Source organism: Oncorhynchus mykiss, chromosome 28 (genome assembly GCF_013265735.2).
Source record: "Oncorhynchus mykiss isolate Arlee chromosome 28, USDA_OmykA_1.1, whole genome shotgun sequence".
Taxonomy (NCBI): domain Eukaryota; kingdom Metazoa; phylum Chordata; class Actinopteri; order Salmoniformes; family Salmonidae; genus Oncorhynchus; species Oncorhynchus mykiss.
In genome coordinates, this window is record NC_048592.1 from 41,084,182 (window position 1) to 41,103,492 (window position 19,311).

Sequence of the window (19,311 nt, forward strand, 5' to 3'; positions counted from 1 at the left end):
GATGAGGTACAGGAGGGGGTTCAGGTGGAGCTAGTCTCCCAGGTAGTGAGGAGATGCCCTGTATGAGTGATGAGGTACAGGAGGGGGTTCAGGTGAAGCTAGTCTCCCAGGTAGTGAGGAGATGCCCGGTAACGAGTGATGGGGTGCAAGTGGGGAGTGTTGAGAGGGATGTGGTAGAGGGGAGTCAGGTGTCTGTGGCCTCAGTTGAGGAGGGCGACTCAATTTACAATCTAGAGGAGGTGAATGGGTTCCTGGATCAGACTTTTGACGTTGATTAGTTTGTGAGGTCAGCGGTGGTGTTACAGAAGACGGTGGGGTTAGATCAGTCGAGTGTGAAGAAGCGTTTCCGCTTGAGGGAATTTGTTACTGCTGCCACGGCAACAAAAGGTAGTGGGAAACGTGGTCGGGTTCAGAGACAATTAAAACGATGATGATGATCATGCCTCATAGGGTGTTTTCCCCCCCCCCCCCTCTATGTCTGGGTTCTACCTGGTTTTCTTCTGTTTCCTTTCTCTTTTCTATGTGGCAATCAACTGCAAGGATCCTTAATCAACGTAGTCAACCTGAGCGTGATATATATAAATCGTACAGTACATAGCTAACTCACTTGGAGTATAGTGGCTTTGAGGCGAGCCTTGCAATTTCGTTTTTCAAAGTGGACCGAAGCAAAACGGCCACCTTTTTACCTAGATGTGATCGACAGGAAGATTTCACGTCACAAAGAGTTTGAAGAAGGATGTAAGGCAGCTTGTTAAGGGCCCTTATGATGGAAAATGGAACAAGACAATGGTCGGCTTTGGGGCCAGAGGATGATGACTTTGTTGCTGAACTGATCTACAACTATGGAGCGGGAGAATATCGCCTAGGCAACGACTTCCTGGGTTTGACTCTGCAGTCTAGCCAGGCTGTCAGCAATGCTAAGCGGCTAGGGTTGGCCCCTCAATGAGGTTGGAAAGGTCCTCTATCTGGCTGAGGCCCCAAAACTCAGACTCAAACTCTAGGGAAGAGGGCTTTGGTCTAAAGTAGTGCACTATATAGGGAATAGGGCTCTGGTCTAAAGTAGTGCACTATATAGGGTATAGGGCTCTGGTCTATAGTAGTACCACTATATAGGGAATAGGGCTCTGGTCTATAGTAGTACCACTATATAGGGAAGAGGGCTCTGGTCTAAAGTAGTGCACTATATAGGGAATAGGGCTCTGGTCTATAGTAGTGAACTATATAGGGAATATGGTTCTGGTCTATAGTAGTGCACTATATAGGGAATAGGGCTCTGGTCTAAAGTAGTGCACTATATAGGAATATGGTTCTGTTCTATAGTAGTGCACTATATAGGGAATAGGGCTCTGGTCTATAGTAGTGTGCTATATAGGGAATAGGGCTCTGGTCTATAGTAGTGCACTATATAGGGAATAGGGTTCTGGTCTTAAGTAGTGCACTATATAGGAATATGGTTCTGTTCTATAGTAGTGCACTATATAGGGAATAGGGCTCTGGTCTATAGTAGTGTGCTATATAGGGAATAGGGTCTATAGTAGTGCACTATATAGGGAATAGGGCTCTGGTCTATAGTAGTGTACTATATAGGGAATAGGGCTCTGGTCTATAGTAGTGCACTATATAGGGAATAGGGCCCTGGTCTAAAGTAGTGCACTATATAGGGAATAGGGGGCCATTTGGGACATAGGCATGAGAGTGAATCAGTGAGTTAAAACTGTGGCCTTTTATCCCAACACAAGACCTGATCGGAAATCAATGCAGGCTCATGTACTCACTCTCTGCAGTCCCTTCAGCATACCCCATTTCATCCTCCTCCTCTTCAACCTAGCAGAGAGAGAGAGAGGATGAGAGAGATGGAGAGAATTGTTTTCAATACAATTAAGAAACATTAATTTACAAAACAAATCTGGCGTTATGTTCACATTTGACAAACTAGATGTCTTTTGACAAACGTTTTACAAGAAAAGTGCTGTTGATTTAATAAAACATGCTAATCTGACACAGACAGACAGACAGACAGACAGCTAGCTAATGGCAACTTTGGGCACCAGTAGCCTTTTGGGCAGTAACCAATAGTCCTTTGGTCAGTAGCCAGTAACCAGTAGTCCTTTGGGCAGTAACCAGTAACCAGTAGTCCTTTGGGCAGTAGCCAGTATCAGTAGTCTTGTGGGCAGTAGCCAGTAGTCTTGTGGGCAGTAGCCAGTAACCAGTAGTCCTTTGGGCAGTAGCCAGTAACCAGTAGTCTTGTGGGCAGTTGCCAGTAACCTGTAGTCTTGTGGGCAGTAGCCAGTAACCAGTAGTCTTGTGGGCAGTGGCCAGTAGTCTTGTGGGCAGTAGCCAGTAACCAGTAGTCTTGTGGGCAGTGGCCAGTAGTCTTGTGGGCAGTAGCCAGTAACCTGTAGTCTTGTGGGCAGTAGCCAGTAACCAGTAGTCCTTTGGGCAGTAGCCAGTAACCAGTAGTCCTTTGGTCAGTAGCCAGTAACCAGTAGTCTTGTTGGCAGTAGCCAGTGACCAGTAGTCTTTTGGTCAGTAGCCAGTAACCAGTAGTCTTGTTGGCAGTAGCCAGTAACCAGTAGTCTTGTGGGCAGTAGCCAGTAACCAGTAGTCTTGTGGGCAGTAGCCAGTAACCAGTAGTCTTGTTGGTAGTAGCCAGTAACCAGTAGTCCTTTGGTCAGTAGCCAGTAACCAGTAGTCTTGTGGGCAGTAGCCAGTAACCTGTAGTCTTGTGGGCAGTAGCCAGTATTCTTGTGGGCAGTAGCCAGTAACCAGTAGTCTTGTTGGCAGTAGCCAGTAACCAGTAGTCTTGTGGGCAGTAGCCAGTAACCAGTAGTCTTGTGGGCAGTAGCCAGTAGTCTTGTGGGCAGTTGCCAGTAACCAGTAGTATTGTGGGTAGTAGCCAGTAACCAATAGTCTTGTGGGCAGTAGCCAGTAACCAATAGTCTTGTGGGCAGTAGCCAGTAACCAGTAGTCTTGTGGGCAGTAGCCAGTAATCTTGTGGGCAGTAGCCAGTAGTCTTGTGGGCAGTAGCCAGTAACCAGTAGTCTTGTGGGCAGTAGCCAGTAGTCTTGTGGGCAGTAGCCAGTAACCAGTAGTCTTGTGGGTAGTAGCCAGTAACCAGTAGTCTTGTGGGCAGTAGCCAGTAACCAGTAGTCTTGTGGGCAGTAGCCAGTAGTCTTGTGGGCAGTTGCCAGTAGCCAGTAGTCTTGTGGGCAGTAGCCAGTAACCAGTAGTCTTGTGGGCAGTAGCCAGTAGTCTTGTGGGCAGTAGCCAGTAGTCTTGTGGGCAGTAGCCAGTAGTCTTGTGGGCAGTAACCAGTAGTCTTGTGGGCAGTAGCCAGTAGTCTTGTGGGCAGTAGCCAGTAGTCTTGTGGGCAGTAGCCAGTAGTCTTGTGGGCAGTAGCCAGTAACCAGTAGTCTTGTGGGCAGTAGCCAGTAACCAGTAGTCTTGTGGGCAGTAGCCAGTAGTCTTGTGGGCAGTAACCAGTAGTCTTGTGGGCAGTAACCAGTAGTCTTGTGGGCAGTAGCCAGTAGTCCTGTGGGCAGTAGCCAGTAGTCCTGTGGGCAGTAGCCAGTAGTCCTGTGGGCAGTAGCCAGTAGTCCTGTGGGCAGTAGCCAGTAGTCTTGTGGGCAGTAGCCAGTAGTCCTGTGGGCAGTAGCCAGTAGTGTTTTGAGAACGTTCATAACAATGGCTTGACGTGACTGAGTGACGGAGTTACAACCCGTAAATAGACCATATAGTGTAATGGACTACAGGAAGGTGCACTGGTGAAAGAGGAGTTTAATTGGATTTCAGTGGGAGGGGGTGTGGTGGTGAGGGGGTGGGGTGGTGTGGTGGTGAGGGGGTTAGGGTGGTGAGGGGGTTAGGGTGGTGAGGGGGGTAGGGTGGTGAGGGGGTAGGGTGGATGTGTGTGAAATCGACTGGGGTGCCAATGATGAGCCAGTTTGTCACGTAAGCCCACCAGCCGGTCTGATGACTCAGGGAGAGAGAGGGAGGGAGGGAGGGAGGGAGGGAGGAAGGGAGGTAGGGAGAGAGGGAGAGAGTAAGTAAGAATCAGGTACACAGTATACACAAAAAGACAACACACACACATTTAAATGAAAACACCAGCCAGTTCACACACAAACCAGCCAGTTCACACACAAACCAGCCAGTTCACACACAAACCAGCCAGTTCACACACAAACCAGCCAGGTCCAGGTGAAGCTGATTAAGAGAATGCCAATGAGTGTGCAAAGCTGTCAGCAAAGCAAAGGGTGGCTACTTTGAAAAATATTAAACATAATTAGATTTGTTTAACAGTCTGGTACACTATAACAGAGGTCTATAGTTCTGACACTGAGGGGAGATGCTGCTGGGGATTTGAAGACTGAGAGGAAGTGAAGACTGAGAGGAAGTGAAGACTGAGAGGAAGTGAAGACTGTGAGGAAGTGAAGACTGAAGAGAAGACTCTCTTCCTCCAGCTAACATGAGAGCTTAAGACAATGGACTCTGTGTTCATCCCAATCGGCACCATATTCCTTATATAGTGCACTACTTTAGACCAGAGCCCTGTTCCCTATATAGTGCACTACTTTAGACCAGAGCCCTATTCCCTATATAGTGCACTACTATAGACCAGAGCCCTATTCCCTATATAGTGCACTACTATAGACCAGAGCCCTATTCCCCATATAGTGCACTACTATAGACCAGAACCCTATTCCCTATATAGTGCACTACTATAGACCAGAGCCCTATTCCCTATATAGTGCATGTATAGAGAGAGAGAGAGAGAGAGAGAGAGAGAGAGAGAGAGAGAGAGAGAGAGAGAGACAGAGAGAGAGAGAGAGAGAGAGAGAGAGAGAGACAGAGACAGAGACAGAGACAGAGACAGAGAGAGAGAGAGAGAGAGAGAGAGAGAGAGAGAGAGAGAGAGAGAGAATGATACCTGAATACCTGACCACTGTGACTGACCCAAAATTAAGGAAAGCTTTGACTATGTACAGACTCAGTGAGCATAGCCTTGCTATTGAGAAAGGCCGCCGTAGGCAGACATGGCTCTCAAGAGAAGACAGGCTATGTGCTCACTGCCCACAAAATGAGGTGGAAACTGAGCTGCACTTCCTAACCTCCTGCCCAATGTATGACCATATTAGAGAGACATATTTCCCTCAGATTACACAGATCCACAAAGAATTCGAAAACAAATCCAAATTTGAAAAACTCCCATATCTACTGGGTGAAATTCCACAGTGTTGCATCACAGCAGCAAGATTTGTGACCTGTTGCCACGAGAAAAGGGCAACCAGTGAAGAACACACACCATTGTAAATACAACCCATATTTATGCTTATTTATTTTATCTTGTGTCCTTTAACCATTTGTACATTGTTAAAACACTGTATATATATATATATAATATGACATTTGTAATGTCTTTACTGTTTTGAAACCTCTGTATGTGTAATGTTTACTGTTAATTTTTGTTGTTTTTCACTTTATATTTTCACTTTGTATGTTGTCTACCTCACTTGCTTTGGCAATGTTAACACATGTTTCCCATGCCAATAAAGCCCTTGAATTGAATTGAATTGAATTGAGAGAGAGAGAGAGAGAGAGAGAAATATATTACATATATACAGCCTTAGTAATGTCTTAGTGATTATATGATATAGGTTCAGAACAGCCTTAGTAATGTCTTGGTGATTATATGATATATGATATAGGTTCAGAACAGCCTTAGTAATGCCTTGGTGATTATATGATATAGGTTCAGAACAGCCTTAGTAATGTCTTGGTGATTATATGATATAGGTTCAGAACAGCCTTAGTGGTTATATGATATATGATATAGGTTCAGAACAGCCTTAGTGATCATATGATATATGATACAGGTTCAGAACAGCCTTAGTAATGTCTTGGTGAATATATGATATAGGTTCAGAACAGCCTTAGTAATGTCTTGGTGATTATATGATATATGATATAGGTTCAGAACAGCCTTAGTAATGCCTTGGTGATTATATGATATATGATATAGGTTCAGAACAGCCTTAATAATGTAATGGTGATTATATGATATATGATATAGGTTCAGAACAGCCTTAGTAATGCCTTGGTGATTATATGATATATGATATAGGTTCAGAACAGCCTTAGTAATGTCTTAGTGATTATATGATATAGGTTCAGAACAGCCTTAGTAATGTCTTGGTGATTATATGATATAGCTTCAGAACAGCCGTAGTAATGTCTTGGTGATTATATGATATAGGTTCAGAACAGCCTTAGTAATGTCTTGGTGAATATATGATATAGGTTCAGAACAGCCTTAGTAATGCCTTGGTGATTATATGATATAGGTTCAGAACAGCCTTAGTAATGTCTTGGTGAATATATGATATATGATATAGGTTCAGAACAGCCTTGGTTATTATATGATATATGATATAGGTTCAGAACAGCCTTAGTAATGTCTTGGTGATTATATGATATAGGTTCAGAACAGCCTTGGTTATTATATGATATATGATATAGGTTCAGAACAGCCTTCGTAATGTCTTGGTGATTATATGATATAGGTTCAGAACAGCCTTAGTAATGTCTTAGTGATTATATGATATAGGTTCAGAACAGCCTTAGTAATGTCTTGGTGATTATATGATATATGATATAGGTTCAGAACAGCCTTAGTAATGTCTTGGTGATTATATGATATAGTTTCAGAACAGCCTTAGTAATGTCTTGGTGATTATATGATATAGGTTCAGAACAGCCTTAGTAATGTCTTGGTGATTATATGATATAGTTTCAGAACAGCCTTAGTAATGTCTTGGTGATTATATGATATATGATATAGGTTCAGAACAGCCTTAGTAATGTCTTGGTGATTATATGATATAGGTTCAGAACAGCCTTAGTAATGTCTTGGTGATTATATGATATATGATATAGGTTCAGAACAGCCTTAGTAATGTCTTAGTGATTATATGATATAGGTTCAGAACAGCCTTAGTAATGTCTTGGTGATTATATGATATATGATATAGGTTCAGAACAGCCTTAGTAATGTCTTGGTGATTATATGATATAGTTTCAGAACAGCCTTAGTAATGTCTTGGTGATTATATGATATAGGTTCAGAACAGCCTTAGTAATGTCTTGGTGATTATATGATATATGATATAGGTTCAGAACAGCCTTAGTAATGTCTTGGTGATTATATGATATATGATATAGGTTCAGAACAGCCTTAGTAATGCCTTGGTGATTATATGATATATGATATAGGTTCAGAACAGCCTTAGTAATGTCTTAGTGATTATATGATATAGGTTCAGAACAGCCTTCGTAATGTCTTGGTGATTATATGATATAGGTTCAGAACAGCCTTAGTAATGTCTTGGTGATTATATGATATAGGTTCAGAACAGCCTTAGTAATGTCTTGGTGATTATATGATATAGTTTCAGAACAGCCTTAGTAATGTCTTGGTGAATATATAATGAGAATTGTTATTAAGTTAATGTGTGTCTGGGTCGCTGAACAGCAGAAATAGATAGTGTGGGTCTATAGTAGTGCACTATATAGGGAATAGGGCTCTGGTCTATAGTAGTGCACTATATAGGGAATAGGGCTCTGGTCTATAGTAGTGCACTATATAGGGAATAGGGCTCTGGTCTATAGTAGTGCACTATATAGGGAATAGGGCTCTGGTCTATAGTAGTGCACTATATAGGGAATAGGGCTCTGGTCTATAGTAGTGCACTATATAGGGAATAGGGCTCTGGTCTATAGTAGTGCACTGTATAGGGAATAGGGCTCTGGTCTATAGTAGTGCACTATATAGGGAATAGGGCTCTGGTCTATAGTAGTGCACTATATAGGGAATAGGGCTCTGGTCTATAGTAGTGCACTATATAGGGAATAGGGCTCTGGTCTATAGTAGTGCACTATATAGGGACTAGGGCTCTGGTCTATAGTAGTGCACTATATAGGGAATAGGGCTCTGGTCTATAGTAGTGCACTATATAGGGAATAGGGCTCTGGTCTATAGTAGTGCACTATATAGGGAATAGGGCTCTGGTCTATAGTAGTGCACTATATAGGGAATAGGGCTCTGGTCTATAGTAGTGCACTATATAGGGAATAGGGCTCTGGTCTATAGTAGTGCACTATATAGGGAATAGGGCTCTGGTCTATAGTAGTGCACTATATAGGGAATAGGGCTCTGGTCTGTAGTAGTGCACTATATAGGGAATAGGGCTCTGGTCTATAGTAGTGCACTATATAGGAAATAGGGTTCTGGTCTAAAGTAGTGCACTATATAGGGAACAGGGCTCTGGTCTATAGTAGTGCACTATATAAGGAATAGGGTTCTGGTCTATAGTAGTGCACTATATAGGGAATAGGGCCCTGGTCTATAGTAGTGCACTATATAGGGAATAGGGCTCTGGTCTATAGTTTTGCACTATATAGGGAATAGGGCTCTGGTCTATAGTAATGCACAATATAGGGAATAGGCCTCTGGTCTAAAGTAGTGCACTATATAGGGAATAGTGCTCTGGTCTGAAGGGAATAGGGGGCCATTTGGGACTGTAGCCGGGGCTCAGACAACTAGTTTCATATCAAATATCTGATAAACATTACAATAGAAGAGATTGGATTATTATGGTGCTTTTCCCTAAGAGTAAAATTACTACATGGAATTAGAGGGGGAAGGAGGAGAGGAGAGGAGAACAGGGGGAGAGGAGAAGAGAACAGGGGGAGAGGAGAAGAGAACAGGGGGAGAGGAGAGGAGAACAGGGGGAGAGGAGAAGAGAACAGGGGGAGAGGAGAAGAGAACAGGGGGAGAGGAGAAGAGAACAGGGGGAGAGGAGAAGAGAACAGGGGGAGAGGAGAGGAGAAGAGAGGAGAGGAGAACAGGGGGAGAGGAGAAGAGAACAGGGGGAGAGGAGAGGAGAAGAGAGGAGAGGAGAACAGGGGGAGAGGAGAAGAGAACAGGGGGAGAGGAGAGGAAGATTAATAGAGGAGGAGAGGAAGATAATCGAGGAGAGGAGCATGAGAAGTGCTCTGTTCTTACCTGCTCTTCATTTCTGAATGGGACGTCTACCAGACTAGTATTGTCTCCTAGGAGACTGAGATCCAGCTCACTGGGGCCTGCAGACAGACAGACAGACAGACAAGACAGACCATTACTTTAAAAATATATCCAGGGAGTGTTACTATGTGCATGCTTTTGTTCCAGCCAGGCATGAACACACCCGATGAAACACATTCTGGTCCGGACTGAATACCATGATAAGTTGACTCTTTGAAACAGGTGTGTTAGTGCAGGGCTAGAACCAACGCCTGCACACACAGCAGCTCTACAGTCTTAAGGTATGGTCTGACTCTGTAGTTGGTGAATCACTGCATCATGACCCAGATTCAGATTTCAAGGAAGCAGACTGAAAAGGCTTGTTGTATGACTCACAGTATTATGACTACAGCCCTGTCTATAGTCACATCATTATTATGACTACAGCCCTGTCTATAGTCACATCATTATTATGACTACAGCCCTGTCTATAGTCACATCATTATTATGACTACTGCCCTGTCTATAGTATCATTATTATGACTACAGCCCTGTCTATAGTATCATTATTATGACTATAGCCCTGTCTATAGTCACATCATTATTATGACTACTGCCCTGTCTATAGTATCATTATTATGACTACAGCCCTGTCTATAGTATCATTATTATGACTATAGCCCTGTCTATAGTATCATTATTATGACTACAGCCCTGTCTATAGTATCATTATTATGACTACAGCCCTGTCTATAGTCACATCATTATTATGACTACAGCCCTGTCTATAGTCATATCATTATTATGACTACAGCCCTGTCTATAGTCATATCATTATTATGACTACAGCCCTGACTTTAGTATCATTATTATGACTACAGCCCTGTCTATAGTCATATCATTATTATGACTACATCCCTGTCTATAGTATCATTATTATGACTACAGCCCTGTCTATAGTCATATCATTATTATGACTACAGCCCTGTCTATAGTCATATCATTATTATGACTACAGCCCTGTCTATAGTCATATCATTATTATGACTACAGCCCTGACTTTAGTATCATTATTATGACTACAGCCCTGTCTATAGTCACATCATTATTATGACTACAGCCCTGTCTATAGTCATATCATTATTATGACTACAGCCCTGTCTATAGTATCATTATTATGACTACAGCCCTGTCTATAGTATCATTATTATGACTACAGCCCTGTCTGTAGTATCATTATTATGACTACAGCCCTGTCTATAGTATCATTATTATGACTACAGCCCTGTCTATAGTCATATCATTATTATGACTACAGCCCTGACTTTAGTATCATTATTATGACTACAGCCCTGTCTATAGTCACATCATTATTATGACTACAGCCCTGTCTATAGTCATATCATTATTATGACTACAGCCCTGTCTATAGTATCATTATTATGACTACAGCCCTGTCTATAGTCATATCATTATTATGACTACAGCCCTGTCTATAGTCATATCATTATTATGACTACAGCCCTGTCTATAGTCATATCATTATTATGACTACAGCCCTGTCTATAGTCATATCATTATTATGACTACAGCCCTGTCTATAGTATCATTATTATGACTACAGCCCTGTCTATAGTCATATCATTATTATGACTACAGCCCTGTCTATAGTATCATTATTATGACTACAGCCCTGTCTATAGTCATGTCATTATTATGACTACAGCCCTGTCTATAGTATCATTATTATGACTACAGCCCTGTCTATAGTATCATTATTATGACAACAGCCCTGTCTATAGTCATATCATTATTATGACTACAGCCCTGTCTATAGTATCAGTATTATGACTACAGCCCTGTCTATAGTATCATTATTATGACTACAGCCCTGTCTATAGTCATATCATTATTATGACTACAGCCCTGTCTATAGTCACATCATTAGTATGTCTACAGACTACCTGCCCTCCAGGACACCTACACCACCCGATGTCACAGGAAGGCCATAAAGATCATCAAGGACATCAACCACCCGAGCCACTGCCTGTTCACCCCGCTATCATCCAGAAGGCGAGGTCAGTACAGGTGCATCAAAGCAGGGACCGAGAGACTGAAAAACAGCTTCTATCTCAAGGCCATCAGACTGTTAAACAGCCACCACTAACACTGACACTGACTCAACTCCAGCCACTTTAATAATGGGAATTGATGGGAAATGACGTAAATATATCACTAGCCACTTTAAACAATGCTACCTTATATGAATGTTACTTACCCTACATTATTCATCTCATATGCATACGTATATACTGTACTCTATATCATCGACGGTATCCTTATGTAATACATGTATCACTAGCCACTTTATACTATACTATGCCACTTTGTTTACATACTCATCTCATATGTATATACTGTACTCGATACCATCTACTGTATCTTGCCTATGCTGCTCTGTACCATCACTCATTCATATATCCTTATGTACATATTCTTTATCCCCTTACACTGTGTACAAGACAGTAGTTTTGGAATTGTTAGTTAGATTACTTGTTATTACTGCATTGTCGGAACTAGAAGCACAAGCATTTCGCTACACTCGCACTAACATCTGCTAACCATGTGTATGTGACAAATAAAATTTGATTGATTTGATTTGATTTACAGCCCTGTCTATAGTATCATTATTATGACTACAGCCCTGTCTATAGTATCATTATGTGAACTACAGCCCTGTCTATAGCATCATTATTATGACTACAGCCCTGTCTATAGTCATATCATTATTATGACTACAGCCCTGTCTATAGTCATATCATTATTATGACTACAGCCCTGTCTATAGTCATATCATTATTATGACCACAGCCCTGTCTATAGTATCATTATTATGACTACAGCCCTGTCTATAGTATCATTATTATGACCACAGCCCTGTCTATAGTATCATTATTATGACTACAGCCCTGTCTATAGTATCATTAGTATGACTACAGCCCTGTCTATAGTATCATTATTATGACTACAGCCCTGTCTATAGTATCATTATTATGACTACAGCCCTGTCTATAGCATCATTATTATGACTACAGCCCTGTCTATAGTCATATCATTATTATGACTACAGCCCTGTCTATAGTCATATCATTATTATGACTACAGCCCTGTCTATAGTCATATCATTATTATGACTACAGCCCTGTCTATAGTATCATTATTATGACTACAGCCCTGTCTATAGTATCATTATTATGACTACAGCCCTGTCTATAGTATCTTTATTATGACTATAGCCCTGTCTATAGTCATATCATTATTATGACTACAGCCCTGTCTATAGTCATATCATTATTATGACTACAGCCCTGTCTATAGTATCATTATTATGACTATAGCCCTGTCTATAGTATCATTATTATGACTACAGCCCTGTCTATAGTCATATCATTATTATGACTACAGCCCTGTCTATAGTCATATCATTATTATGACTACAGCCCTGTCTATAGTATCATTATTATGACTACAGCCCTGTCTATAGTATCATTATTATGACTATAGCCCTGTCTATAGTATCATTATTATGACTACAGCCCTGTCTATAGTCATATCATTATTATGACTATAGCCCTGTCTATAGTATCATTATTATGACTACAGCCCTGTCTATAGTCATGTCATTATTATGACTACAGCCCTGTCTATAGTATCATTATTATGACTACAGCCCTGTCTATAGTATCATTATTATGACTATAGCCCTGTCTATAGTCATATCATTATTATGACTATAGCCCTGTCTATAGTATCATTATTATGAATACTAAATATAGCCGACTCCTAGAAATATAGCCGACTCCTATAAATATAGCACACTAAATATAGCCTACTAAATATAGCCTACTACTATAAATATAGCCTACTCCTATAAATATAGCCTACTCCTATAAATAGCCTCACTCCTATAAATATAGCCTACTCCTATAAATATAGGCTACTCCTATAAATATAGCATACTCCTATTAACAGCCTTACTCCTATAAATAGCCTCACTTCTATAAATATAGGCTACTCCTATAAATATAGGCTACTCCTATAAATATAGGCTACTCCTATAAATATAGCCTACTTCTATATATATAGCCGACTCCTATAAACAGCCTTACTCCTATAAATATAGCTGACTCCTATAAATATAGCCGACTCCTATAAATAGCCTCACTCCTATAAATATAGGCTACTCCTATAAATATAGCATACTCCTATAAACAGCCTTACTTCTATAAATAGCCTCACTTCTATAAATATAGGCTACTCCTATAAATATAGGCTACTCCTATAAATATAGGCTACTCCTATAAATATAGCCTACTCCTAAAAATATAGCCTACTCCTAAAAATAGCCTCACTCCTATAAATATAGGCTACTCCTATAAATATAGGCTACTCCTATAAATATAGGCTACTCCTATAAATATAGCCTACTTCTATATATATAGCCGACTCCTATAAACAGCCTTACTCCTATAATAATGGTATGAGGTAGTCTATATTATGGCTGATGGTTTAGACTAGACTATTGGCAGTGCATGTAGTATATAATCAAGCCGCTCTCATTGTTAAAATAACTGAAGAGGATGTGAATGTTCATTGACTGTGTATAATGAATCATCATTATTAAAGGATAGGAACATGAGGTGCCAGCAGTGAACCGTTGTCCTTTCCTGTGCATGTTTTCATGCTAGACATTTTCATATGGATATTGCGCAATATATGAACTTGATGTGATGTGAACTTGATGTGACGTGAACTTGATGTGAACTTGATGTGATGTGAACTTGATGTGAACTTGATGTGATGTGAACTTGATGTGAACTTGATGTGATGTGAACTTGATGTGATGTGAACTTGATGTGAACTTGATGTGATGTGAACTTGATGTGAACTTGATCTCTTTTTTTACAGAACGAATCGCTTATTCTGTTCTGCATCTTCTGAACTAATCGGACTGATGAATTGTAATTTTCACGTAGTCAGGCCCGGGAACATTTTTAAAACCTAGTTTTTGTTTGTTTGTTGTTGTTGAAGAGGTGTGCTGTCTTGATTTGATCACTCTGTTGTCACAGAGAATTTTCCTGTGCCAGCAGGAAATGCAAATTATACTGTGTTTGAGGTTTAATGAGGTTTCTAGGGTTTGTGGTTTCCATTTTAAAAGGACAGACTTGACTTGCCCTAATGAAGAACGTGTTAAACCCTTACGGTGTTGTCTATTCATTAGTATCCACATCATGTTTCTCAATTCCTGTTGCAGAAGGATTATTAGCCGGTTGTGAGGGGCGGGGTCGAATTATGAATGCAGATCAGTATGTAGCCCCTCGCTACAGTGGTTAACATCTGGTCTATCCTCGTTATGGTGGTTAACATCTGGTCTATCCTCGTTATAGTGGTTAACATCTGGTCTATCCTCGTTATAGTGGTTAACATCTGGTCTATCCTCGTTATGGTGGTTAACATCTGGTCTATCCTCATTATAGTGGTTAACATCTGGTCTATCCTCATTATAGTGGTTAACATCTGGTCTATCCTCGTTATAGTGGTTAACATCTGGTCTATCCTCGTTATAGTGGTTAACATCTGGTCTATCCTCGTTATAGTGGTTAACATCTGGTCTATCCTCGTTATAGTGGTTAACATCTGGTCTATCCTCGTTATAGTGGTTAACATCTGGTCTATCCTCGTTATAGTGGTTAACATCTGGTCTATCCTCATTATAGTGGTTAACATCTGGTCTATCCTCGTTATAGTGGTTAACATCTGGTCTATCCTCGTTATAGTGGTTAACATCTGGTCTATCCTCATTATAGTGGTTAACATCTGGTCTATCCTCATTATAGTGGTTAACATCTGGTCTATCCTCGTTATAGTGGTTAACATCTGGTCTATCCTCGTTATAGTGGTTAACATCTGGTCTATCCTCGTTATAGTGGTTAACATCTGGTCTATCCTCGTTATAGTGGTTAACATCTGGTCTATCCTCGTTATAGTGGTTAACATCTGGTCTATCCTCATTATAGTGGTTAACATCTGGTCTATCCTCGTTATGGTGGTTAACATCTGGTCTATCCTCGTTATAGTGGTTAACATCTGGTCTATCCTCATTATAGTGGTTAACATCTGGTCTATCCTCGTTATAGTGGTTAACATCTGGTCTATCCTTGTTATAGTGGTTAACATCTGGTCTATCCTCATTATAGTGGTTAACATCTGGTCTATCCTCGTTATGGTGGTTAACATCTGGTCTATCCTCGTTATAGTGGTTAACATCTGGTCTATCCTCGTTATGGTGGTTAACATCTGGTCTATCCTCGTTATAGTGGTTAACATCTGGTCTACCCTCATTATAGTGGTTAACATCTGGTCTATCCTCGTTATAGTGGTTAACATCTGGTCTCCTCGCTATAGTGGTTAACATCTGGTCTACCCTCATTATAGTGGTTAACATCTGGTCTATCCTCATTATAGTGGTTAACATCTGGTCTATCCTCATTATAGTGGTTAACATCTGGTCTATCCTTGTTATAGTGGTTAACATCTGGTCTATCCTCGTTATAGTGGATATTGGTTAACATCTGGTCTATCCTCGTTATAGTGGTTATTGGTTAACATCTGGTCTACCCTCATTATAGTGGTTAACATCTGGTTATAGTGGTTATTGGTTAACATCTGGTCTACCCTCGTTATAGTGGTTAACATCTGGTCTATCCTCGTTATGGTGGTTAACATCTGGTCTATCCTCGTTATAGTGGTTAACATCTGGTCTATCCTCGTTATGGTGGTTAACATCTGGTCTATCCTCGTTATAGTGGTTATTGGTTAACATCTGGTCTATCCTCGTTATAGTGGTTATTGGTTAACATCTGGTCTATCCTCGTTATAGTGGTTAACATCTGGTCTATCCTCGTTATAGTGGTTAACATCTGGTCTACCCTCATTATAGTGGTTAACATCTGGTCTATCCTCGTTATGGTGGTTAACATCTGGTCTATCCTCATTATAGTGGTTAACATCTGGTCTATCCTCATTATAGTGGTTAACATCTGGTCTATCCTCGTTATAGTGGTTAACATCTGGTCTACCCTCATTATAGTGGTTAACATCTGGTCTATCCTCGTTATGGTGGTTAACATCTGGTCTATCCTCGTTATAGTGGTTATTGGTTAACATCTGGTCTATCCTCGTTATAGTGGTTATTGGTTAACATCTGGTCTATCCTCGTTATAGTGGTTATTGGTTAACATCTGGTCTATCCTCGTTATGGTGGTTAACATCTGGTCTATCCTCGTTATGGTGGTTAACATCTGGTCTATCCTCGTTATAGTGGTTAACATCTGGTCTATCCTCGTTATAGTGGTTAACATCTGGTCTATCCTCGTTATGGTGGTTAACATCTGGTCTATCCTCGTTATGGTGGTTAACATCTGGTCTATCCTCGTTATAGTGGTTATTGGTTAACATCTGGTCTATCCTCGTTATAGTGGTTATTGGTTAACATCTGGTCTATCCTCGTTATGGTGGTTAACATCTGGTCTATCCTCGTTATAGTGGATATTGGTTAACATCTGGTCTATCCTCGTTATAGTGGTTAACATCTGGTCTATCCTCGTTATAGTGGTTAACATCTGGTCTATCCTCGTTATAGTGGTTATTGGTTAACATCTGGTCTATCCTCGTTATGGTGGTTAACATCTGGTCTATCCTCGTTATAGTGGATATTGGTTAACATCTGGTCTATCCTCGTTATAGTGGTTATTGGTTAACATCTGGTCTACCCTCGTTATAGTGGTTAACATCTTGTCTATCCTCGTTATAGTGGTTAACATCTGGTCTATCCTCGTTATGGTGGTTAACATCTGGTCTATCCTCGTTATAGTGGTTAACATCTGGTCTATCCTCGTTATGGTGGTTATTGGTTACATCTGGTCTATCCTCGTTATAGTGGTTAACATATGGTCTCCTCGCTATAGTGGTTAACATCTGGTCTACCCTCATTATAGTGGTTAACATCTGGTCTATCCTCATTATAGTGGTTAACATCTGGTCTCCTCACTATAGTGGTTAACATCTGGTCTACCCTCATTATAGTGGTTAACATCTGGTCTACCCTCATTATAGTGGTTAACATCTGGTCTATCCTCGTTATAGTGGTTAACATCTGGTCTATCCTTGTTATAGTGGTTATTGGTTAACATCTGGTCTATCCTCGTTGTGGTGGATAACATCTGGTCTAAAGTAAAGTAAACTGCCTGTTACTCAGGCCCAGAAGCTAGGATATGCATATTACTAGTAGATTTGGATAGAAAACACTGTAAAGTTTCTAAAACTGTTAACATTATGTCTGTGATTATAACAGAACTGATATGGCAGGCAAAAACCTGAGGTCAAACCATCCCCCCCAAAAAATGTTCAGCCTACCACTGTTTCCAATGGCTTTCATGTTTAATATGAAGGGAAAACTCCCATACTGCAGTTCATAGGGCTTCCACTAGATGTCAACAGTCTATAGAAAAAGTTTCAGGCTTGTTTCTGGAAAAATTAGCTAGAATTTGTAGTTTTTCCTAGGTGGCTCCCATTTTGGCTGTAGTGTTTTCATGCGCGTGGATGAGAGCGCGTTCATCTTATTTATCTCTGGTAAAGACAATAACGATTCCCCATCTTAAATTGTATCATTTATTTACGTATTAGGGTACCTGAGGTTTGATTATAAACGTTGTTTGACTTGTTTGGATAAGTTTATTGGTAACGTTTGGGATTCATTTTGCATTTTGAAGGAGGGAAACCAGGGGATTATTGAATGAAGCGCGCCAGCTAAACTGAGTTTTTATGGATATAAAGGACTTTATCGAACAAAAGGACCATTTGTAATGTAGCTGGGACCTTTTGGAGTGCCAACAGATGAAGATCATCAAAGGTAAGGCATTTATTTTATCGCTATTTCTGACTTTCGTGCCTGCCTGGTTGAATTTTTTTTTAATGCTTTTGTGTGTGGGGTGCTGTCCTCAGATAATCGCATGGTGTGCTTTCGACGTAGAGCCTTTTTGAAATCTGACACAGCGGCTGGATTAACAAGAAGTTACGCTTTTTTCTTATCTATTACACTTGTATTTTCATGAATGTTGAATATGACTATTTCTGTCATTTGAATTTCGCGCTCTGCAATTTCACCGGATGTTGTCGAGGTGGGTCGCTAGCTCCACACCTAGCCACAAAGAACAGACTAAATATGTTCTGGGAATGTTCTTGTGACATCAGGTGAATGGTTTTTTTTTGCACCATAAAATAAACATTGTAGAATCATCCATACAATGAACTACTCGTTTCATGTCCTGCCACAACATCTCAATTGGGTTTAGGTCTGGACATTGACTAGGTTGAGTGTGATGTCTTTCAGAGTCCTGGCAAATGTGACAGTCACTTTGTAGAGGTGTACAGCTTTCCAAATGGTTGCATTTACCCGCTGTATGGTGGCAACGCTGAAAGTATTTTTGTGGTAGCAGGTTGGAGACAACCACTCTTGAGTTGGGAATGTGGAAGAGGCTTTTTCAATCACTCCCTTGAGTGCCGTGGCTACCCTTTTCCAAGGTCATTTGTTCCGGTGTGAATGATGATGTGGCTAGGAGGACCCCTAGTCGCTCCTTACACAGCAGCTCCAGGTCACGTCGACTGCTAAGGCAGCAGAGTCACTTTGTCTTTCGGGAAAGTGGTTCTTCTCATCAATGTATTTCCCATTTTAGAATCTATAAGAAGCTTTGGCTTTTGTCTGTCCTCAGTGGGTATCGGAGGGTTGACAGGGGGGCAATTGGGTTGGTGGGTCCTGTGTTGTCTGGGCTGTGTGGTCCTCTGTTGTCTGGACTGTGTGGTCCTCTGTTGTCTGGGCTGTGTGGTCCTCTGTTGTCTGGGCTGTGTGGTCCTCTGTTGTCTGGGCTGTGTGGTCCTGTGTTGTCTGGGCTGTGTGGTCCTCTGTTGTCTGGGCTGTGTGGTCCTCTGTTAGCTGGGCTGTGTGGTCCTCTGTTAGCTGGGCTGTGTGGTCCTCTGTTAGCTGGGCTGTGTGGTCCTCTGTTAGCTGGGCTGTGTGGTCCTCTGTTAGCTGGGCTATGTGGTCCTGTGTTGTCTGGGCTGTGTGGTCCTGTGTTGTCTGGGCTGTGTGGTCCTGTGTTGTCTGGGCTGTGTGGTCCTCTGTTGTCTGGGCTGTG

General features: G+C 41.1%; 1 protein-coding gene across 1 annotated transcript in view; it reads right to left on the bottom strand.

The window, feature by feature from the left end:
* The window catches only part of ak5 (adenylate kinase 5), a 149,090-nt gene that overhangs the window by 33,111 nt on the left and 96,668 nt on the right, over positions 1–19,311 (bottom strand). The window contains exons 8-9 of the mRNA XM_036966543.1: positions 9,062–9,138; positions 1,776–1,824 (exon numbers count right to left, since the gene is read on the bottom strand). Coding sequence (XP_036822438.1) covers positions 1,776–1,824; positions 9,062–9,138 — 126 coding nt within the window. The remainder of the gene's footprint in view (positions 1–1,775; positions 1,825–9,061; positions 9,139–19,311) is intronic.